The sequence below is a fragment of the Mus musculus genome, chromosome 7 (genome assembly GCF_000001635.26).
Source record: "Mus musculus strain C57BL/6J chromosome 7, GRCm38.p6 C57BL/6J".
NCBI classification, from domain to species: domain Eukaryota; kingdom Metazoa; phylum Chordata; class Mammalia; order Rodentia; family Muridae; genus Mus; species Mus musculus.
The window spans coordinates 25,719,898-25,743,560 of NC_000073.6; the positions used below are offsets into that span (position 1 = coordinate 25,719,898).

The window sequence follows — 23,663 nt, forward strand, 5'->3', positions numbered from 1 at the left end:
TCCAGGGCAGCCAGAGAACCCAGACTCAAAAAAAAAAATGGAGGCCACGTGTCAGTGTCAGATCATAAAGGGCTTCGTAGCCCTATGAGGTGTTTGGAACCCATAAGGTTTGGGGTAGGGAACCAAGGAAAGGAACTGGAGATCACAACGAGGAAGGTGGTGCATTAATCTTGAAACAGGTTTGGAAGAGTTAGAACTTGGTAAGCATTCCCGACATTTGGGGAATGGCCTGGTAAAAACCCAGCTGCATCACCAGGAATGGCCAGCAGAGGGCGATGCTGCCCAACACACATATGCCAAGAGCAGCATTTCCCAGGCTAGGGACAAGGACCCCTCCTTACCTTCTCCTAGAGCAACTTGACAAGTGTCTCTCCTCCCCTTCCCCCCTCCCCCAGACAGGGATTCTCTGTATAGCCCTGGCTGTCCTGGAACTCAGAAATCCACCTGCCTCTGCCTCCCAAGTGCTGGGATTAAAGGAGCGTGCCACCACAGCCCAGTGACAAGTATCTTTTAGGCACCGACATGGTCCCCCCTCAGCCTTGCATCTACTCCCTCCTGGTGTCTAGCCATGTTGCACCTAGGTCCTGGGGCACTGTAAGTGGTATGCATACCTTTGGATACAGGCTCTTGTCACAACCCCCAGCTTCTTTTGATAGGTTGTGGCTCTTCAAAGGCTCCCTAGTTTCTACAAGGGAGCTGGGCGAGCTGCCCACACACTGCATCAGATGTGAAAAACACAGCTTGCACAGGAGAAATGAAGCTAGAAAGGACAGTGGGCTAGAGTCCCACCCCACAGCTCACCCTGCATTTTCCTCTTTTCCAGAAAGCCCTGCCTATTACTTCAGGGTCTCTCTAAATGCTTGGCGCTGTAACTGGTTACAAATTTGTATTCCCTAGAGGAGGAACTCCAAGAAGAGGGGCTAGGGTCATTTCTGCAGTGCTCACATCCCTAGAACTGTTCAGGATGATAGGTAGGGAAGAGTAGGCAGCCAACACCTGCACAGGTGGCGGTACAGGGCCACCCTGAGAGCAGCATCCAGGCTGGACCTTAGGGTAGGTTGGGCAACACACCCGGAGAGGGGCCTGCGCCAGCATAGTCTCATTCTTACAGCTCTCACCTGTCTGTCCCTGCACAAGGAGCATCTGGGTTATGTGAAGTACAGACCCACTTTGTTTAAATAAATGATCGAGGCATTTCCCCTTCAAAGGTTCCCATCCCAATTAAAGGCCAACTGCAGTAACACTTCAGGGTTTCAACCCTGCTTCCTTCCTGATAAGAGGTGCCATGTCATTTATTGAAAGAAAACAAAACAAAACAGGGTAAAACATCTTGTAATAAGTGCGGTTTGCTAAGGTCCGGTTAGAACATTCGGGAAGTGAGAGTAATCAAAAGGACCACTGTAAAACATTGCAGGTCTGGCACCTGGAAGAGCAATGGAGGTGGAGGTGGTGGTGGAGGTGGAGGTGGTGGTGGTGGTGGTGGTGGAGGAACTTTAGGGTCTAAAGGGAAGCTGGCCCCACCCCCACCTTCCCTTCACCCTCTCACCCGCTTATGCCCACCAGAAACTACCACGACTCCTGGAGTAAAAGGTTTCAAGTTCAATAGTCACACTCTCTCCAAGTACAAAAAGCAGTTACAATCCAACTGAACAGACGCTTGTGTGCAAAGTTACGGGGAACTGAGACATCATATAAAAAGTTAGGTTAAAGGTGATTTTGTTGTTTCGAGGGTGTGGCTCTTCCTCGGTTACCTGAACTCAGCAAAGAAATGGTTATTTGATGAAGTATCAACGGCTGACCCACAGTAAAAACAGACAAATTCTAAAAATTAAAAAAAAAAAAAAAAAAGCATAATTACCAAAAAAAGTCAATGCTTCCTCCCTCTGCAATTTGCTTCTTAAACTTTTTTTTTTTTTAAAGTTTTTGAAAAAAATTTTTTTTAAATCCTGAAAAGTAGACAGAAAAACAGCTCCTGGAAGAATTTACAACCAACTGCATGAGAGTCTGGGAAGCCAAGGGGCTAAAAAGCAGAGTAGGGAGGGGCAGACAGGCAAGGCTCCTCCCCAGTCACTGTGGCCTCACAAGGGAGGCTTCTTTAGCTAAGAAGGCAGGGGAGGAGGAAGTGGAGGGACAAAGATAAAAGAAAAGCTCACTGTTGCCTGTTGGAATCCAGAGAGGAAAATGCCTGGCCTGTATGAAGAGAGAAGCTCCTCTGGAAAAAGTGGGCTAGAGAGAGGCAGCCCTGGGATAACTCTGTCCCCAGCACCACAGGACTCAGAGGGGAAAAAGGGGCCAAGGCAGGTGCTATTAGAAGCAGCCGGCACGAGCCTCTGAAGGCTCCAGCACCGGCTACTGTGTGCTTGTGCCCCCCTGTGTGCTGCCCGAGTAGCCTCCATAGTCGTAGTTCCCGTAGTATGGCGGCCACTGGCTCTGGTTCTGATAGTACTGGCTCCACTGCTGGGCATACTGGGGGAGAGAACAAGAATATCAAGTTATCTCTTGCACTCCAGACTGTCCCTTCTCTCCTTTTGTGGTCCACCCTCATCACATGGGTTCTTTGACAGAAACCAAAATGCTTTGGAAAGGTAAGGGGTGACTTGATGTCACATAAATGGGAAAGCAGTCTTGGTCTTGTGGCTTGCTGGCTGGCTGTCCTTTTCAGGTGTGGCAGCCCCAGCACCAACTTGGAATGGAACTTGGCACCCCTTGGCTACGTTGGAGGCCTAGCTTAGCTAGGAAGGTTTGCTGCACTGGGGTCCAGGGCTACACATCGGCCATTAAAGACCAGTTTATCAAAAGCCTGAGACAAGCAGCTGCCCATATTTCAGAAACAGGCAGGAACCCAAATCTGAATGCACACCCAAGAATGCTCCCAGAAGCCTTACCGGAAGGCCCATCTTGTACTCACCTGCTGATACTGGTTATAGCTGGGCTGAGGGTAGGTCTGGGCAGTTGGGGGTGGTGGGGGTGTATAGGGGGCAGGATTGTAGGGGCCATAGCTCCCATAGTTGTAGGCAGGTGGTGGCGGAGGTGGAGGTGGTGGGGCTGTGTAGCCCTGGGTGTAGCCTCCTTGGTTGTAGGGTGGCTGGCTGTAACTCGGCTGAGTAGAAAAAGGCAAACACTCCATGAGACAGACAGCACACATTGGTATGCACACAGGTTCCTGGATGGAGGCAAGTCTGTTCTAAAGTGCAAGGATGGGTCTGGGAAGCAGCTGACCCTAGGCTGAAACCCGAGAGCAGCAGCACACAAGGCAGTTCAAAGACCTGCTTCACAGTCTACAATGTCAGCCTGGTCTCGCTCTTGGTGTGCCTTGGTAGTTCAATAAGCTTGCATGCACAAAGTGCTGGGTACTCAGGAAATGGTGGCAAATGGCCACTGTGAGAGCTGCTGAGAAAAGCAGTGGTGACAAGATGCTAGGAGCCTTTCATGCAGAGTGGATCAGTAACCCATTCCATCTCATCAGCAAGCCTGGCATATTCACTAGCTTTATTTTAGAGATGGAAGCTGAGGCTGGGGCTGGAGAGATGGCTCAGCGGTTAAGAACACTGACTGTTCTTCTAGAGGTCCTGAGTTCACATGCCAGCAACCACATGGTGGCTTACAACCATCTGTAATGGGATCTGACTCCCTCTTCTGGTGTGTCTGAAGACAGCTACAGTACATACACATACATACATACATACATATTTAAAAGAGTACTGGTTGCTCTTACAGAGGCTCCAGGTTCAGTTCCTAGCACCTACACAGTAACTCAACTGTCTATAACTCTAGTTTCAAGGAAGCCAATATCCTCTTTTGACCTCTGCAGGTACTGCACACAGGTGGGGCACATACAAACACATATAAACACACACACATAAAGTAAATTTAAAAAATAATGAACTCTAAAAAGAAAATCTAAGCGAGGTTGTTGGGCCAAGTCACACTATTAGAATGACTAACCCAGGTCTGCCCAGTTCCAGAGGCTTCATTAAGCTACAGTCCCCATCACCTCACAGAAACTTCACAAGTGATTCCTAGTAATGTTTCTGTCCTTTATGTGGAAACAAGGACCAGAAGGGTCAAGCTGACTGTCCCAGGTCAAAGTCAGGTTCTGTTGGAGCTAGCGCTGAACTTAAGTCTTGCCAAACTCTCATTCTAGGAAATGTGCTGGCTGGGTGGCATCTAGGAGCACTCATCTGCTCCTGGCAAGTGTTCCCAGCTGCTCCCTGGCATGTAATGGGTACTCAGACAGCTGTGAAATAAAAGAGATGGCTTCAGTTCACCAGAACCCAGGCACTGGCTTCCTAAGAAATGGAACAGGGTCTGGAGCTATTAAGGGACAAGGTCCTTACTTATCTACCTTTGGACCCTGGCCTCCCATGATGGGCAAAAGGTGACTCAGTGGAGTGCTTTCTTATAGACCCAATGAGGCCAGTGACAGCCTAAAAGACATGATCTTGCTGATGGGAGCCAATGCTTGCAGCTACCTCCACCTTTGGGGAAGAGGGAGAATCTAGCCATTTCTATGTTTGACACAGCTGAACAGCAACTGCAAGGGAAAAAAAAAGGACAGGCTGGAGGGAAGAGAGCCGCAGACCCGTGGCCATACCTCAGACCTGCCTCCTCTTCTCAACACAAGTGCATACGTGTACAAACATACACATGGCCTCACCTGTGGAGGGGTGTAGCTGCTCACTGTAGGGGTGCTGGTATTGGCGCTGGAGCCAGGGATGTTGCTGTTTTTGTTGTAGCTGCTGGCTCCCGGAGGGTTCCGAGCAGGGCTATAGCTAGGTGGTGGTGGTGGTTGTTGTGGTGGTGGTTGTGGTGGCGGTGGCTGTTGTGGTGGTGGCTGTTGCTGAGGAGCCCGGTTATAGTTGCCTCGGTTGTTGGAGTTGTTGTTATCCCTGTTGTTATTACCCCAGCGGTTTTGGTTGTAGCCACCACCTCCGCTGCGGTTGAAACCTACATTAGAAAATCCATAAGAGGACTCAGCATGGCTGGCTGTGACCAAGACTGAGGTCAATAAAGCAAGCAAATGCAGGTGCTGCATCCATGCCTCCCCCAGGCCCTCAGCACACTTCCTTGTTCTTGCCCTGACACAACACCTAGAGTCACTGCAGACAGGTCTGTGCCTTCCAGTGGACTGTGAGCAGGCAAGGCACAGATGTCTTAGATGTGTTCAGCTCCATGTAACTGTTCAACAAATTAGAAAGGTGTTCAGGAACAATGCTAAGCAGCAGTAAACAGCTGCAAGCTAGTCAGATTATAGTCCAACAGGCTGGGCCAAGTGGCCTCTCTTGAGCCATTGTACAACTGTTTCTTGAATCTGTACCCTCATCAAACCAAAAGCAGGCTCCACAGAGACCCTTCCTGAGTTGCTTATCTACATGAAGGTTGTTAATTTGGTGTCATGAGGTCACAACATCCTTGGTCACTGAAGGGTCTAGAACATGTCTGATACACAGTTTTAAAGATGTGTTTGAAAGACATATTTTTATTTGGCATGTGTATGAAGGGATTGCATACTGTAGAGCTAGAGTTATAGGCACTTGTAAGCAGCTCAGTGTGGCTGCTGAGAATCAAACCTGAACCCTCTGGAGGAGCAACTAGTGCTTTTAACTGATGGGAGAGGTCTCTGGTCCCACATTTGTTAATTTATGATCACACTTTACTTCAGACACCATACCATTTATTAAGAATTTAGATTTTAGCTCACTGGACTCCCAGCTCAATTTAGCTCTGTGATCATGGGCAAATTAATTGCTCTAAGCTTGTTTCTTCACTTGTTTTTGAACAAAAAGCAGTTCTAATATTTGCCATTGTGAGATCTACAGATAGATCCCAAGATTCCTCAGAGAGTGTACGGTCAGATAGGGAAAGACCAACAAAGAGAGCACTGCCATGTGCAAATGGGCAAAGGCATCAGTGCGGCTGGGAGACCAGGCAGTGGGAAGGCCCAAGGCTGCAGAGTAGTAACTCCCATCAACCGGTTCCCACAGCCTGGCCTCAAAACACAAGGCTGGAGAAGGTAAATGTCTCACCTCCTCGGTAGTTGCCTCCTCCACCACCGCTGCCACCACCACCTCCCCGGTTCTGGAAGCCTCCTCGGTTGCCTCCAGGAGGGCCTCGGTTGTCATACCGCTGGAAACCGCCGCCGCCCCCACGGCCTCGGAAGCCTCCGCCTCTGCTGTCAAAGCGCTTCTCAGGGGGCGGGCCGGCCTTCCGGCCTTCCTCGTTGTATTGCCTCACCAGCTTGTCTGCCTCCTCCCGCTGGAGCTCAATGAACAGAACCTCATCCAGGAAGTCCCCGACATCAGGCAAAGTGAAGTTGGCTGGGAGGAAGTAGAAAAGGAGAGCAGGTCAGCACCTTCTGATGTCTGGTTCTCTTTACCTCAAATTATTGGTTCACTAGAGTAGGAAGGCTGAAGGAATGAGGTTAAGATGGGACCCCAACTGCTTGGTGTAAACACCGGCAGGGGCTAACAGACTCTTCCCCAGAGAGCAATTCAGGTCTCTCCAGCCTCACCTCAAGGTGCTTCAGAGGCAATGAAGCTACACCCCATCTCCTCCCACGGTGGAGCAAACTGAGGCTTGCCCAAGTGCTGGGGGCCAGAGGTGGGAGATGGTGTACGTCTTTCAGCTTGGGCTCTACACACACTTTCTTTCTCTCATGACACCCATCCCCATCCAGCCTGAAAGTCCTTCCCCAGCTGGAAGCCAGATCCCTCACATGTGGGTAACGGGAGACACAAAATAGAAACAAAGACCAGACCACAAAGGAATCACAAGGAGCTGAGAAGGGCCTTGTCTTGAAGATGCTGTTAAAATGGCCCCCAACCACTCATTTCCTACCTTTCATTTCTAAGACTGCGTGATCTGGGACATCCTTCCCTTCTTCGTCCGTTCGCTTTACTGTGCGGTCTTTGAGGTCCTCATCAGTTGGACAGATTACAATAGCTTTCCGCTGGAAGCCTTCAAACGGTCTCATTTTCCGTCTCTGGGCTGACCCATAAACATTGGTCTGAGGTAGGTAAGAGGCAGAGATTGGATACTCAGAGCCATCTCTCTTGCAGGGCATTGTGCAGGGAAACCATCAGAAAGGTAAAATACGAATCCTCCCAGCACAGACTCAGGAAATAGCTCCTTTTCACTTTTTGAACTCATGTCCATCTAAGCAAATGAAGAGACTTAGGAAACACAAAGAGGTTGGCTCCCAATAACTGGGCTTTCTGTTAATCCTATTTGTTACTGGCACTGTAGTTTAGAAATCCTTTCCCGGGCTGGTGAGATGGCTCAGTGGTAAGAGCACCCGACTGCTCTTCTGAAGGTCCAGAGTTCAAATCCCAGCAACCACATGGTGGCTCACAACCATCCGTAACGAGATCTGACTCCCTCTTCTGGAGTGTCTGAAGACAGCTACAGTGTACTTACATATAATCAATAAATAAATCTTTAAAAAAAAAAAAAAAAAAAAAAAAAAAGAAATCCTTTCCCCTGATCTCAAAGGATTATGTGTTTGTAGTAAAATATGCACTGTACAAGGTATAAAGCTTAAGGGAAGAGTCTCGTCAGCCACCTAGCATCAGTCATACGTCCCAGAGATAATGTACCGTAGTTCACATAGGCACTTGTAGAAGTTGTTATGTTTTGCTTAATATGAACAGAATTCTACAGCCCAGTATCTTCTGAACTCATAATTCTCTTGCTTCAGCCTCAGCGCCAAGATTATAGTTCTAAACCTTATTTTTTGAGACATGTAGCCCTGGCTGTCCTGGAACTATGAAGACCAGGCTAGCCTTTGCCTCGGGAGTTGCTGAGATTAAAGATGTATGCCACCATGCTCTGCCTATGTTTTTTTTCTTCTAAATAGTCAATCAGTGGAAAGAACATAACTCAGCAGTCCTGACAATTATGCAAACTGCTTCCATTAATATGTTATATCTTCTCCCCTGGACCTCTGAAACACTGGTCTTACCCACAAGTCTACCCAGGGAGACTGGCAAGGTGACAGCCTGTCCTTTTCCAAAGTGCAGCTTTGTTTTTCTTCTTTGCGGCAGTAGTCACCTGCCTCCCGGGCAGTTGCTGGCAGAATACATGTAATGACTGAGAGCAGCAATAACATCCCTGACCAACACCCCATGTGCCAATCAAGTCCTGTGCCAGGCTGGGTAGGATGAGATGGGAGGATGAACACAAAGTAAGACAAAGTCTGAGCGGTAGCTCTGAGGCAGGAAACGCCCTGAAAAGAGGTGTAGCTTGGCAGACCAAGGTTCTATGTCAGAGCTTCCGCCTGTTGTTACTTGTAAAATCAACTCACTGTGGATTTACTGCACTTCAAGCCCTGTAGGGGCAAACAGTATTAAAGCCTCGCGGCCACTACTTTGAAGACTGTGTACGTTTAAGTGAACTAAAGCTCTGGGCCCGCGTGCACTTCTAGCACTAAACCAATTGGAGCCACTATGGACAATGGTTGTCACTGGGCGGGGTGCTGTGGATATTTATTCCATGATGTTGACTCGAAGCTACCCATTCCAAAGTGAACGGTTAAGCTGCAGAGATCTTCCAAATCGAAAGACAAGAGAGGCAGGGCAGAAAGAACCCAGACTTTGGGGGAGAAGCTCTGTGATGGAGTATCAGCTGTAGACAAGCCCCCTAATTAGTCTGAGCCTCAAGCTGCATCTGAGAGATGAAGATCACATCACCCTCCTGCTGCTGGGGCTGCTAAGGGTTTGCTGATGGAGATTTTGTGGCATGAGTTGAGGAAAGAAGCCAGCACACAGAGTGGATCTCAACATATGGTCAGCAGGCCCAACAGTGTTCTAAGAGAGACTTCTCAATGCAAACACTAGGCTAGACTCAGCCCAAGGAAGATATGACACAATGGACCCCTTCTAGAACGGCAGAGACTAGGGCGCCATAATAGACTAGTGGGAGATCCAAGCTGTGGGTGTGGCTGTGGCTGTTCTGGTACTACACTAGCTCCCTGGCTCAGCCCACATGTCAGGCTAAACATTTTCCCTACTCCCAGAATTTCCTGAAGGAAGCACAGCAGAAGGGGTGAAAGGCATACACTTACATACTGTGTGTGGCCTTGAGTAACAAAGGATTTCAAGAGAAAGGTTATATAGTTACTGGGCAGAGTTGGGTTCTTATTCTTACTATTGTAGCCCTCCTTAGCACCTTTCCTTATCTTTCCTAAAAGTCAAACATTTGGTTTCCTTCAGCAAAACCGTTAAGTTTCCCCTTGACACAAAAACCAGAGTGAATGGTTAGTATCAGGGTGACCATGGCCCTCTTTGCTAGTCCATCCTATCTGGTGCCCACAAATGATCCTGTTCTTACTCCTCTAACCTGTGAGGGCACAGAGAAACACATTCTGGTCATCTGCCATGGCACACCTGCTCTGTCAATGTTCCAATGAGGAATAGAGAAGTAACCTTGGCAAAAGAACCAATCTTTACAGCATTACAAGACGAGAGGGATGAGGTCAGAGAAGACTGGACTCACAAGTGCAGACCTTTGTCTGAGATGATGTGTGACTGACTCTCTGTGAAGCCAGGTCTGGAGTATATCTCCCCTGCTGCTTCCTGGGCTAGGGGAAGGAAAGAGGAGCCATGCAAATGCTTGGCTTTCCTGGAGGAAAGGGAATGAACTGCTGGTGACTGTTACCACAGCAAACACAATGAGGTCAGAGCCCTGGGGCGAGCCCTGCACTCTGTGGTCTCTGGGGGGGGGGGGGTGGGGGGGTGGTGGTGGTGGTGTCCTGTGGCTGTTGCTAGGAGACAAGAACGAGACAGCAAAGTCAGCTTTTCCAGACACATGGGTTAAACACCCAGCTCCTGCTCCTTCAGCTCCACAATGCTTAAAGATGTCAGCTCTGAGAGAAAGGCTGCAGCCTGTGTTCTCAGGCTCCAGACTACTTCCAACCCCGGAGTGAGCAGAAGGGAAGGTGGTAGGGCTGGGGTTCTTAGACATGGTCTTGCTATGTGTCATGTGGGACAGACTGAGGACACAGCAGACATAGATCATAGACATGCACCTTTGCTGACATTCTGAGTTCTTTGAAAGGCCTACTGTCTGATCTGTCCACTTTCTTGTCATATGCAACAGGGCCAGTCTGGCAGCAGGAGAAGCTTGGATGGAACCCAGAGGAACACATCTGGCAGGGAAGACTTGCTTTGGGTTGAGTGAGGTGAATCCCAGTGGAAGGAAGAGAACTGGTCTGAGTGCCAGGAATGAAGCAGGCTTAAGGCTCTGGGGACAGTGGGGGTGGGGGAAAGAAAATTCCCTCCAGTGCCTGCTAACAAGAGGCAGTTTACTTTCGGGCCCGACTCTGGCCCTATGTTTGTTTCAGGAAAAAAAAATGATGATGAGGAGGAGGAGGAAGAGGAGGGGTGGTGGCAGCACCTGCCAACAGGGATGAGAATGGAACTAGAACCCAAAGTTTTTTGTTTTATTTTGAATCAGGGTCTCACATAGCTCTGGCTGGCCTGGAACTCAGCTTACTTCTGTCTCCTTAGTGCTGTCATCATGGCATGCACCATCATGCTCAGTTAGAACCAAAGCTTTGAGTGTGAGGCCAAGTAAGCAAAGTTGTATGCAGCCAACTGACTGACCAATGCTCTTCCTGGCCTATAGACTATAACCTCCAGCTCCAGATGGTTTGGGCAACTTTGTTGTCTCTTAGAACACACAGTTCCTGTTGAACACCCTGTTTCGAATCCCTATGATAGCCTAAAGACAGGCTAGAAACCTCATCCTAGGGTTGCCTGGCTAGGGGCTTGGCAAAGGTAGAATCTTGGCTGCCCAGCCTCAGCAGGGTTGTAGAGATGAATTATCTTCCAAGGACAGGTATGTCTGAGGTTGACACATAATAGGTACAGAAGAGCTAACTACAGGGAATATGACCTGGGCTGAGATTCTGCGACTATGGGAACACAGCATGCAGTGCTAGTCTCTTTCAAAGATCTACCCTGCCCACGAGACAGCTACGCATTATCAAAGTAATCCTCACAACCACGGCTAATGGTCGTGTCAAGATGTGCTCCAAACCTTTGCCTACATTCATTCATACAACAAATTTTTCATAATTAAATTTTCTGGAACAAACTTTTTGGAGTTTTGGCTAAAACAAGAAAAGCCGCCGGGCGTGGTGGCGCATGCCTTTAATCCCAGCACTTGGGAGGCAGAGGCAGGCGGATTTCTGAGTTCGAGGCCAGCCTGGTCTACAAAGTGAGTTCCAGGATAGCCAGGGCTACACAGAGAAACCCTGTCTCAAAAAACCAAAAAAAAAAAAAAAAAAAAAAAAGAAAAGCCACTGGCTTAAAACCTCTTTATTGGCCTCACTGACCTAGAGCTTCAGCCCCTGGCTCTAGCCTTGGGTTAACTAGAGGACTGTGTTCTTTACTTTGGAGGGCAGGAGCCTTTGCATTATGGTTGGTTTGGATCATATGGCCTGATCTGCATCCCTTCTGCGAGGTCAGCAGGCTGGAGACCACAGGCGATCTGTGCGACTTAGGCCTAACTCCAGCTCCAAACAAGGATGTAGCAGCTAAGAAGGCTGCATTAGTTCTACTTTGTGCCTGCCTGAACTGCAGGACAGAAATGGCACATGGCATGCTCTCACCGTGACTTCCACTGTTGGGCTAATTTGGGCAGCAATGTGAGTAAAGGTCAGGCAGGGAATTCTTTCTGGGGAGAGCAAAAGAGGAACCTCAGGGCATAAACATCATGGCTCAGCCTCTTAGAAGTCCAGTGGGACAGACAGACTAAAATTCCGAAAAGGTCTAACAAAGAGAATAGGGCAGAGTGAGGTGGGGAGCAGTGAATATAAAGCTTGATTGGGAGAACTTATCTAGCATAAGTAAGGTCCTAGACTTGACTGCCAGTACAAGAAGCCAACTAAGCATGTCTAGAGAGAAGGCTGAGTAGTAGACCCCTTACTGTCAGGGCTGAGCTAAAGGAAAACCACAGAGCGCTTACAAACTGTCGTCAACTGGCCTGTGCAGGATCTTCAATTCATGTGAGGACAACATGTTTCCTGGAGACTTCCTTTCCACTCAGCCAGCCACCAATGCTAGTTACCAGCTCCCTTTTCATCAGGCTTTAAGCCATGGTTCCAAGTAGTCAGTGCCACACACAGAAAGCACTTTAGCCAGGTTACACGATGGGGCTTTATAGGGTTTATCTGTATGCTTATAGGGTCCTAAGAAAGCGTGCATGTAAGGCTGAACCAGAGAACCCACAACAAGTAAACACACGCTGCTGCAACTCAATGGAGCCTACACAACAAATGCAAATAAAATGCTGTGTGGGTAACAAACATGTGGAACCCACCAGTGACAGCGATTCTAAGCTCTGCTTAGCCCACTCATTCTTTTGACAATGCTGAAAACCATACACAGTGTTTTGACTCCAATTCAAAACTGACTGAACCCCACCCCTAATTGAAATGTAAACATGTGCCACATACTCCTAAGGATGTGCCCAGAGAAGCTAGAGTACCTTTACTCTGCAGCGTGTAACGATATCCACACCAGCTGTTCTGAACTCGGTCCTATGGAGGCACGAGGGGCCTTAAGCTCCATTTTGCAAACTAGGATGCTGAGATTCATTCACATGATCAAGTTGGCTGTCCACAAATGATAGCTAGCAAGCAGTAGAGTTGGGGTTCAAGCCTGTGAGACTTAGAAATCTTTGGTTCTTGAGACTGGAGAAATAGCTCAGTGGTTAAAAGTACTAGCTGCTTTCCCAGAAGACCACTCCCAGAACCCATATACATGGCAGCTTACAAAAGTGTAACTCCAGTACCAAAGATCTGATGCCCTCTTCTGGTTTTTGTGAATCAGGCACACATGCAGCAAACTGGTATGTAGGCAAAACACCTACACACAAAGAAATCTATTCCTCTTTCATGTGGCTATGTGACTCTTGCCTAAAAATGAGTGAGCCGGTAGGTCTGGGTCAGAAAGTGGCATGAAGGGGCTATTGCTATCCTCACAAATGGTGCGCCCTTGACCAGCACAGCTGCTACAGAGCACGATGGAGAATTGAGAAAAGGGCTTGGAGGGGATCCCCATGCAGTGACTACGTTTCCACCCCTCTGCCAAGGACCACTAGTTGGTTGCAAGTACCTGATCTAGGATATAGTTTCGCTTCTTTCGGGCAGCGATCTGAATAAGACGGTTGAGGCACTGAGTGGCCTGCTGGATCAGGACATCCCAGCGACCAGCATAGTTCCGCTGCCTCCGCAGGCCCATCACCTGTGGGTGAGAGGGAATGAAAGGTAAGTGGAGTCTTAGGTACAGGATAGCACCCAGAGGCTGGGAGGTAAGTCAGGTAAACTCACAGGTCATCCTTACCCGCATCTTATCCATGATGGCATTGGTACCCAGAATGTTGTACTTCTTGGAAGGGTTGGAGGCAGCGTGTTTGATGGCCCACGTGGTCTTGCCAGCAGCAGGCAGGCCTACCATCATCAGAATCTATAAGAATAGGACAGGGAAGGGGTGCTGTGAAACAGCAGCAGCATGTGGCATAGTACCACCCTGGCTTGATGGTGCCCATGATGATGACTCTGAACCTCCTGGTTGCCTCTGGAAAATGGAAGTAATAGCATCTATCTCAGTGTTGCTGTTGGGAGTCAAAGACATAATAAGGTTTGTCAGACTCTGAGTCTACAGTCTAGCATAGGCAAGCACCTAGTCAAGTCCCACCAACAGCAGTCATAGAAGGATCAAGCAGCCACTGGCAAAGGGAAACCTGTGGCCTGGGATTGAACCATGGACAAGTATGAGAAATGGCACAGTCTTAAGAGTCTGAAAACAGAAACTGAGGTGTGCCCACAAGGTCATGAATTCCACTTAATCATCATATTTAGAATCCAACAAACACTATATGTAACCTAAATGTACAATAAAGGGAGTGACTCTTTTTATAAGCCTTTAAAATATTACAAGTCAGATGTGGAGGAGCACACCTATAGTCCCAGTAACCTGGGAGCTGAAGCACTAAGAAAACTGGACTTTAGGGTGTCTGAGGCCCACCTGAGTAACATAATAAGACTGTCTCAAAAAAGGTATAAAGGGAGGACTTCATGCAGTGGGACACAGACATAATGTTAATTATGAAAGGACAGGATAGCAAATTGCTTGTCATGAGATCTCAATTATAGGTAGAGCATGTCAGAAACATAATAAATTCCATAAATCCCCATAGAATTATTAGAAACTTAAGATTCTATATATTTCTTAATTTTCTGAAACAAACACAAACTGTTTATTATAAAAAATATATCTTAAGAAAAAAGTCATAATTACATCATTACCCTTACATCTGGTAGGGCTGCCATGAATTCAAGGTGTGGCTACAGAAGCCAAAGGCCACTTGCCATGCTTGTAGCCCTAAGCGGGAGGGTGGGATTTTTTTAGCACTCTCCAAGAACCCTGGGAGCAGAGTGCACTGCTGTCCTGCACTGCTATGAGCCTCTTTCCCCTACAGTCAAGTCAGGCCTCGCCCAAGAGTAGTGTGGTCACTTTCCTTGGGAACTTCACACTCAAAGCAGCTGCACAGCCAAGTTTACCCAAGCTTCCGTTCCTTTCCCAAGTACAGCTACTCAGTGCTCCTCTCTGCCTTGGGTGGCTTAGGAGGACTCAGTGGCCCTCTGGTCCCACTTACCTCACACTCTGCTTTGCTCTTTGGCCCAATGGTGCCCCGTATCCGCTCACTGAGGGGGAGGTGCTGGATGAATGTGAACCCTGGGAGGACAGAGCAGTAGGGCTCCGCTCTCTGCCCAAAGTTAAATTCCACAGCACAATTCTTCACCAGGACATGAGGATAGAGGGCCTGACCCCCTAAGGCCTCTTTCTGGATTCGGAAGGCAATGCCCATCCACTTGCCATTCTTGGTAAAAGAAAGCTCCACATCATTTCCACATTCAAAGTCCTAGGAGAGAAAGCCGAGGGTAAGCTGCTGGGGTCCATAATAGCACTTTCTGGAAGGCTGAGGCAGAAGGAACGCGAATTTCACACCAGACCAGGCCCCATGAAATCTTGTCTTAAGAAACACTAACTGGAAACTTAGTTAAAGCCACCAAGAGCCACAAGTGTGAGAATCAATACAGGGAGTAAAATGGCCATTTTTCTGGATCCCAGGCATTCATTTTCTCTTGGTATATACACAAGTTAGGCAGCCAGCAGGAAAAGCCCAGAAACATTTTACCTAAACCCTTTTTACTCAAGATCTGGAAGCTGGTAACATCTTTGAGTCTTGTGCTTAGGCTGAGGCTTTAAAGATAAAGGTAATCTGGCCTTGTCCCCAAAACCGACAGGGAACAGATAAAAGCCGCCAGAGCAGGCACTTTTAACAGCCGAGTGCAGCTCTATACAAGGACTACAAGAGGATACAAACAAGTGTATCCTCTTGTTTATTCAATACACATTCCTAGAGTGCTCACACTCGTCCTGGTACATGTCTGCTGATATGGATCCCATGGAATTCAGGGGTCAATGGAGAATCAAACAAGGAGTCTCAATATTGTAATTCAGTAAAAATACTCCTGGGTTTCTTGAAAGGAATTTTTAAGTTAGGTCCTGACTAATACATGGAAAAGAGCCACGTGCACAAACCTTGTAGTAAGAAAATACAGGTCAGATGCCTTGACACACAAAAGGCAAGAGAAAAGTAATCTCAGACATGCATGCAAGGATTCATTCATTCAATTGTTTACTGAGTTTCTGAAGTTATAGTGGATCATATTTTATGACCTAAAGCAAATTATTTTATCTTGTTTCTATATAGGGAAAAAAAAAAAAGGCCAGATGGTGGTGGTACACACCTTTAATCTCAACACTTGGGAGACAGAGGTAGAAGGATCTCTATAAGTTCGAGGTCAGCCTCGAACTACAGATAGTTTAGGATCATTGCTGGCAATGAAGCAGAGCACTGACTTGTTTTAAAGTGAGGAGCAGAGCTTGGCCAAAGCTGCTCCAGAAAGACCACCGTAGGTGTGGTGAAGAGGGCAATACAGGTAAGCTTCAAAACTCAGGATGAGGCAGCAGCCTCAACAGAGCACAAGTTCTAGTTTCTGACAAGAGGTACAGGGTGTAGAATCCTTTCCGAGACTGACACATCCAAGTTTGCCCTTCAAGGAGTGCTGGAGGTGTCTTTTTCTGAGGAGCTCCTCAGTCCTCTATCAGCATCCTTCATGCCAGTAATACCTTAGACATCACAGGTAATGACCATGCTCAGCAAACACACCAACACAAGCCCAACAGAATTCTGCACGGAGAACAGTATCTGCCATTTTCTTCCCATGTAGAGACAAGTGGTTCTAGGCACTTTTGCTCTGGTATGGAAATGAATACTTAAGGGGTCACCTGCTCTGGGCACCAGCTTTATTAGAAGAAGAACCACCACAGTATAAAGAGAGCAGCACCCACAGCTAACAAGGGCACCCGCACAGCCATCTGTGCAAGGCAAGGCTGTGGGCAGCACCTCTGCTGTCCTCTAGGCTGCAGCAGCTCTACCTCTTATTGTTGAGGTGCACCTTCTGCTCTCTACTTGGTCCTTTGTCTTTGCCAGTTGAGGAGATCTGATACAGATATGTTGTTTCCCCAGATACTGACTTTTATGCCCCTCCAAACCCCTGCTAGGAACCCTCTTCAAAGTTATGATAACCTCTGATAAAAAGAAATCGGATGTGGAATCTTTCTTTAAGCAGAGCTACATTTTATTCAAAAAGTTTGACTACAAGTTTAAGTATGGATGTTAAGGGAAAGAAAGATGCACAGGAAAAGACATGTTCATAGCCACGAGTGTGTAAACTTTTCAAGAGAAAGCTCCTTGCTGGTATAATGGCTCACACCTGCAATTCCAGTACCTGAGAGGGAGAGGAAAGCAAGGTCATCTTCAGCTACAAAGTGAGTTTGAGATCATGTCTCAAAAACCAGACTGGATGTGGTGTGTAAGCTTTTCATGCTAGCACTTGGAAGGCAGAGCTGATAGATCTCTGTGAGTGTGAGGCATACTGGTCTACACAGGCTAGCTGGGGCTATGTAGTGAGACCCTGTCTCAAGACAAAAAAAAAAAAAAAAAAAAAAAAAAAGAAAAGGAAAGGAAAAGGAAAAGGAAAAGAAAAGAAAAACAAGAGGACCTGGGTGACCTATACTGACCTGGGTTCAGTTCCCTGTACTTACATGGCAGCTACAAACTTGAGTTCCAGAGGATCCGATGCCCTCTTCTGGCCTCCATAGGCACCACATGTATGCACAAGATGTACAGACATACACAAAGGCCAAACACTCATATATATGAAATAAAATAAATCTGGGCCCAGAAACATGATTCCGTGGTTAAGAGTACTTGCAGCTCTTACAGAACACAGGCTCAGTTCCCAGCAATCATGCAGCATCTTACAAATTCCTGTGACTCCAGTTCCAGGTGACTCTCTTCCGACCTCGAGGGAATGCCAAGCACACACACAGTGCACATATACATTCATGTGAGACCACTCATACACATAAAAGACAAATCTTAAAAAAACAAAAAAACCAAGCCGGGCGTGGTGATGCACTCCTTTAATCCCAGCACTTGGGAGGCAGAGGCAGGCAGATTTCTGAGTTCGAGGCCAGCCTGGTCTACAGAGTGAGTTCCAGGACAACCAGGGATACACAGAGAAACCCTGTCTCGAAACAAACAAACAAACAAACAACAACAACAACAAACCCCAAAAAACAAAAAACTTGAAAAACAGTTAAAAGCAACAAAAACTCCCTTGAAATCTTTTAACTAAATGGAAATAATCTGACACACAATAAAAGCCAATTTTACACCATCAACTTCAACTTCTTAAAAGTACAACCCTATGTATGGTTAGCTAGTCATCAGCATTTGAAAATACAGAGCTGACACGTTAGCAAGTAAAGTGCTACCCATGAAGCTCGAGGCCCGAAGTTTGCATACTCAGGCCCAGGCGGGCAGCAGGCGTGATGGCATGCTCCTGTAACCTCTGAGAGCCGAGGACGAGACAGCAAGATCTCTAGAGCTTGCTGATCGCCTAGCTTTGCCAGAGTGATGAGTTCCAGGTTCAATGAGAGACTGATCTGTCTCAAAAAAGTAAGGTGGATTGGCAGGTTTGTTGGCATATGCTTTTAATTCCAGTACTTGGGAGACAGAGGCAGGGCCAACCTAGACTACACAGTGAAACCCTTGCCTTAAAAAAAAAGAAAAAAAGAAAGACAAAAAGTGGAACACAACCGAGGAAGACAGACACCTACCATCAGTCTCTGGCTTCTACACATATACACACAGAAAAATGCTCACATGCATATGCTTACCATCTGCCACACCTACCTTATAACCACAAGTTAACTTAGAAAGAAATATTACATATACAGTTCCCGAGAATGCAGATCTAGGTTAAAGGGTTCGTGTAAGTACAGCAAAAGCTGATCCTGTGGGGGAGGGTCCACATGCAGGGCCACAAAACTGTCTGAGTAACCCTGGCAAGTTGCAAAAATGGCCAGTATTTCCTTTGGCATTATCTCCATGTCTACCAGCAAACAACAGTGAAGGCAGGGTGTAACAGGAAGCCTAGCTTCCAGAGGAGGGTACTCTGGTACCTGTGTGCCAGCTGATAAACCTTAACACACAGAATCCACTGATGGCCACAAAGGAAGATGAGGGAAGCTCCCCTGACTATGGCTGTGAAACACAATGACTACAGACAACACACACACAATAAGCCCCAAACGATCAAAAAACAAAATGTATCTTTAGGCTTCTGTAGTCCTACAAATAAGATCGTAAGATACACTAAGATACAGAAGCCCTCAAGCAGGAGGCTCCTGTGTGCAGCTGCAATGGGTGGAGGTAAAAGGCACTCGATTTAGAGTCCTTGTCTTTCTTTTTAAATTATATAAATATTTTAAAAATGCTTCTGAGTTAGTGCTATATCACTTGTGTAGACATTGAACATTTGTCAGGATATACTATTAAATTAAACTAATTAAATTAAATTAAACTGTAAGATTTCAAGACTAAAGCCAGGCAGTGACACACACCTTTAATCCCAGCTCTTGGAAGGCAGAGGCAGGCAGATCTTTGAGTTTAAAGCCTGCCTTGTCTACAAAGTGAGTTCCAGGATAGCCAGGGCTATTCAGAGAAACCCTGCCTTAACCCTTCTCCAAAAGATTTCAAGACTATAGAATACAAGCAAAGCAATTTTTATTAAAAAAAAAAAAAGTTTTATTAGAAAAGCAAAGTACAGTGGTGGACACGTTTAATCCCTGGGATTAAAAACATGGGGATGTAGAGGCAGGTGGATCTTTTAGAGGCCACCCTAGTCTATATAGCAAGCTCTAGGTCAGATAGTGTTAGACCCTGCCTTAAACAAATACACCCCACCCCCATCATAAATGAGTTCCAGACCAGTGCCCCATTTACTCACACATACAAAGGTCATAAAATAAACAGGAAGGCCAGGAATCTGTTTCAGACTATAAGACCAAGACAGGACAACACAAAACATCATATTCCTGGCCAGCTCCAGAATCAAAACTCAATTACTAGGACAACTGACATACTTAAATGTGAGTTGATGGAAGCTACATATATGGCAGTGGTGTACCAATCTCATATGATAAACATACTCTAAGATGGTAGGCATATATATAAATATATATACACAAATACATATATATATATGAAATATCAGGGATAGGAGATAATATAGTCTTCTCTTAAATGAGCCAAATATAAAAAAGAAACACACACACACACACACACACACACACACACACACACACACACACACACGAAGCAAATGTGGTAAAGGTACTGAAGATTCTTTATTCTTATTTTTCTAAAGTTTTTTTGAGGGGTTGGTGTGGTCCTTTGTGTTGCTACTTTCTTTTAAAAAAATTTTATTGATTTGTTTTTTTGAGTTTCACATAGCCTAGGCTAATCTTAAACTATGTAACCGAGAATGTCCTTGAAGTTCCGACCCTCCTGTCTCTACTTTCTGAGAGTTAGGCTTATAGTTGTCTCTGTAGCCAGTCTCATGTGACAACAAAGACCAAACCCAGGGCACTGTGTACTCAACAAGCACTCTATCAGCTGAGCTGCTCCCCCAGTGTCTCAAGTTTGAAGTCATTTTCCAAGTTAAAAAAAAAAAAGGAACTTTTAAAAAAGGAGTTATGTGAACAAGTAGGGGCAGAAGAGAAGAGCCCGAGGATGAATCCCTTGGACCTCATGACAGTCTGCATGGCTGATTGTAATCACCAACACTAACTGTACGAAGGGGTGCTACTATGTGCCACCTAACATTCTAAGTGCTTGTAAAGGGTGAGAACAAAAGAGGTAAGGGCGAGGTATAAAGGAGCCTGACAGGGAAGTTGTCTGGGGCTGTGAGCCTCAGAGCAAGAACTGAGCTCAGCAAGTCTGGCCCCAGAGCCAGTGATTGCTGCTCACTGTTCTACAGAACTAATGCGGCAGCACAGGCCCCCTCTACCTTAGGCTTCTGCTAGTCTAGAAGGCAGTGCACGATGGGATGTCAGCTCAACTACGGTCAGGTTAAAAAAAAAAAGTTTGGAAGATAAGGTGGCCAATGGGGGCCAAAAGCTAACACAATGCCTTTTGAAAGCACAGTGGTTGTTTCCTAAGTTTGATTAGAAAAGTCACTGTGGCAACCACAGACAGGGAGTTGTGTAGACTTAAGTCCCCAAATTTTCATGATACCATCAGTCAGTTCTACATAATGACAAGGATGGCAGAATCTCACACGAATCAGTAATCCCTAGTCTGGAGGAGACACTATCAACCTATAGAAGAGACAATAACACATGGAGATAGTGGCTGAATGAACGTAGACAAAGGATACAGGTATCCTAAAAAAGTCTACAGTCAGGCACCTGGCCTGCCAATTCCCACAGGCTGCCAGCACTCACCGCAAAGCAGCCAATCACATCGTTCTCAGCAAATTTGTCTCCGTAGTTTTCAAAGCGGCTATTGGTAGACTTCTTCCCTGTGCCTCCATAACCATAGGAAAAAGGCTCTTCACCTGAAGGAAGGCACAGGCAGGTTAAATCTTTGATGGACTGACTTAACACCTTCAAGCTGCCATATACTTTAAATCTGAAGACAAAGTCATTTTCTTTACTGTGTTGTTTTGAGACAAGTCTCACTATGTAGGCCTTGTTGGCCGGAACTCACTTTGTAGACCGGGCAGGCCTCAAACTAACAGAAGTCCACCTGCCTCTGCCTCCCAAGTACTGGGATTAAAGGTATATGACACCATGCCTGGCCACAGTATTTAGTATTTCAAAACTAAGAAAAAGATAAAATGAGATGGCCTGTATTTTTAGACTAGGTCTTGCAGAATGCTCAGGCTGGCCTAACATTCTCAACCTCCTTGGTTATAGCCAGGACTGAGGAATTTATCATTGCCCCTGGCTCTGATCTATGATTCTTTTTCTTTATATTTTGCTGAGATTGGGTCTCACATTGCCCCAGGTAGCTTCAAACTCATTAAAGAGCCAGGTCTATCTTCAAACTCTTATCATCTTTCTGCCTCCACACCCCAGGAGCTGGGATTCCAAGTGTGTGCCACCACTCCTGAACTGTTTAAAGACTTTTAGACATTTTGACCTATGTGTACGTGTGCCTGCCTGAATTATGTGCGCCTTCTGGTTACAGGTGCCTGGAAGCTGGAGGGCACCTGATCTTCTCAAACTCTAGGTTATAGGTGTTTGTGAGCTACCTGGTGCAGAGGCTGGAAACCAAACCTGTGTCCTCTGTAAGAACAGCAAACACTTTATTTGTTTGTTTTAAGGATGCAAATGATTCTTTTAAAAAAAAAAATTTTTTTTTTATGTACACTGGGGTTTTTCCTGTATGTATGACTGTAAGGTGCCAGATCCCCTAAAACTAGAATTACAGACAGTTGTGAGCTGACACGTGGGTGCTGGGAATTGAACCTTGGTCCTCTGGAAGAACAGCCAGTGCTGCCCTGGACCCATGATTCTTAAAAGAATGCTACTACATATAAAAATAAAAAGCAGCAGTTATTTTGTGAGGGTAGGCATGCACAGAGAGGTCGGATGACAAGCTTGCAGAGTTAGTTCTCTTCTTCCATTTTTACTGACACAGGTCTTCCTCAGGCCTGCGTACCAAGTGCTCTTCCTGGCTGAGCCCTCACCAGTCCTGCCCAGCCTTTGACCTGCTGTATCATTCTGGGTGTGATGCTGAGGATTAACCTCACATACTACTTTAAGGATTTTCTAAAGTAGTGAAGTAATTACAAGAATAGGAACTCAAGCAAAACCATGAAATTAATTTAAACAAGCCACAAAAGGAAACCTGTTAAATAAATACAATAGGGTTGGGATGTGTGGTCCGTGGCAGAGCAACTGACTGCCTAGCTTTTGTGAGGCCCTGGGCTCTACTCCCAGCACTTACAACAGAAAAAAAAAAATGGAAATTGCTACACAATGGAAAATTATGCACTGGCCAAGAAACCATACTTATTTCCAAAATTTGGCCCATTATATATTAAAAGAAACCAGAGTACATAAAAGTTCACAACATGATCCCTTTTGAGCATGCATAAAAACCAAAAGCAATGTGCAAAAGACAGTCACTGAGCCTGGCAGCCCCTGCTTCTTCCACTTTCATTCTAGGTTCTACTCTGGACAGAAAATTATAAAGAGCAGGGTTTACACGTTTATTTCAGTATGGTGTGAGGGTAGAAATGGTTTCAAATAAAGGGAACAGTTGAACTTTGGACTCTCTGGTAAAAGACAACGTTGAAGAATTAACTCTGGGGGAAAAAAAACCCAAAAGAGTTGTTTCCGATAGGTTTCAGTTGAATTTAGTCTGCCTAAAGCCAGGCAGTAACACAAAATTAACAGGTGCACCTGCCCCCCCACCCCCCACCCCCAGTAGGTGTGTGTTGAATCAATACTGTTAAGAGCAGCTTAGGAGTCCTGAGAATCCAGAGTCAGGGGCTATCACTCTTTAGTGAGGACTGCCTGGCTGACAGTCTTACCTAGCTGAGTGCTGCAAGAGTCCAAGGACCAGCCAATACGGACAACGTGGGGGTCGGGCTCTGTAGATGGAAGATGCTTCACGGAGATTTCCTCATTGATCTGACGACAGAACACAAGAATGCTCAGGATCAATTCTCTTAAAGCTGGTGGGTTATGAGGCAATGTAGGAAGTTAGTGTATCAGGCAATTAACAGTGATGGAGCTGGAATGGTGGTCCATGCCCTTAATCTCAGCACTGAGGAAGATTGCCATGAGTTGAGGCCAGCTTAAGTTACACAGTGAGGCTGAGGGCAGCCTAGGCCAGTGAGATCTTGCCTAGATAGGATGGATGGATAGACAGATATAAAGATGACTTGGTTGCTAGAACAGGAGCTCAAGTCGCTCCCAAGAGCCTTTTGTGATGGCAGGGCCTCCCAGATACAACTCCCCTTTGCAGTTTCAATACTTGTGGCAGGGGAAATGAACTTTCCCTGAAGAAAGCACTTGCATAGCAGGCACCATACAAACATGAGAGTTTAAGTGCACATGAGAGTTAAGTGCTTTGTATGCAGTACCTCAGATCATCCCAGGGGTTCAAGTATGTCAATGTAAGCTTAAAAGGACACTGGACACAGCATTCTTTTTATAAAGCCA

General features: G+C 46.4%; 1 protein-coding gene across 4 annotated transcripts in view; it reads right to left on the reverse strand.

Moving 5' to 3' along the window:
• Window positions 1–1,263: 1,263 nt before the first annotated feature.
• Hnrnpul1 (heterogeneous nuclear ribonucleoprotein U-like 1) overlaps window positions 1,264–23,663 on the reverse strand; it is a 35,108-nt gene continuing 12,708 nt past the window's right edge. For 2 of the 4 annotated variants that reach the window (NM_001360789.1, NM_144922.3), the window contains exons 6-15: window positions 23,030–23,129; window positions 20,931–21,043; window positions 14,662–14,928; window positions 13,347–13,469; window positions 13,119–13,247; window positions 6,838–7,006; window positions 6,027–6,317; window positions 4,658–4,947; window positions 2,909–3,100; window positions 1,264–2,466 (exon numbers count right to left, since the gene is read on the reverse strand). In NM_001360789.1, coding sequence (NP_001347718.1) covers window positions 2,350–2,466; window positions 2,909–3,100; window positions 4,658–4,947; window positions 6,027–6,317; window positions 6,838–7,006; window positions 13,119–13,247; window positions 13,347–13,469; window positions 14,662–14,928; window positions 20,931–21,043; window positions 23,030–23,129 — 1,791 coding nt within the window. In that variant the 3' untranslated portion in view covers window positions 1,264–2,349. Of the gene's footprint in view, window positions 2,467–2,908; window positions 3,101–4,657; window positions 4,948–6,026; window positions 6,318–6,837; window positions 7,007–13,118; window positions 13,248–13,346; window positions 13,470–14,661; window positions 14,929–16,692; window positions 16,865–20,930; window positions 21,044–23,029; window positions 23,130–23,663 lie in introns of those variants that run through there. The other 2 variants (XM_006539856.3, NM_178089.3) reach the window with 2 other exon arrangements.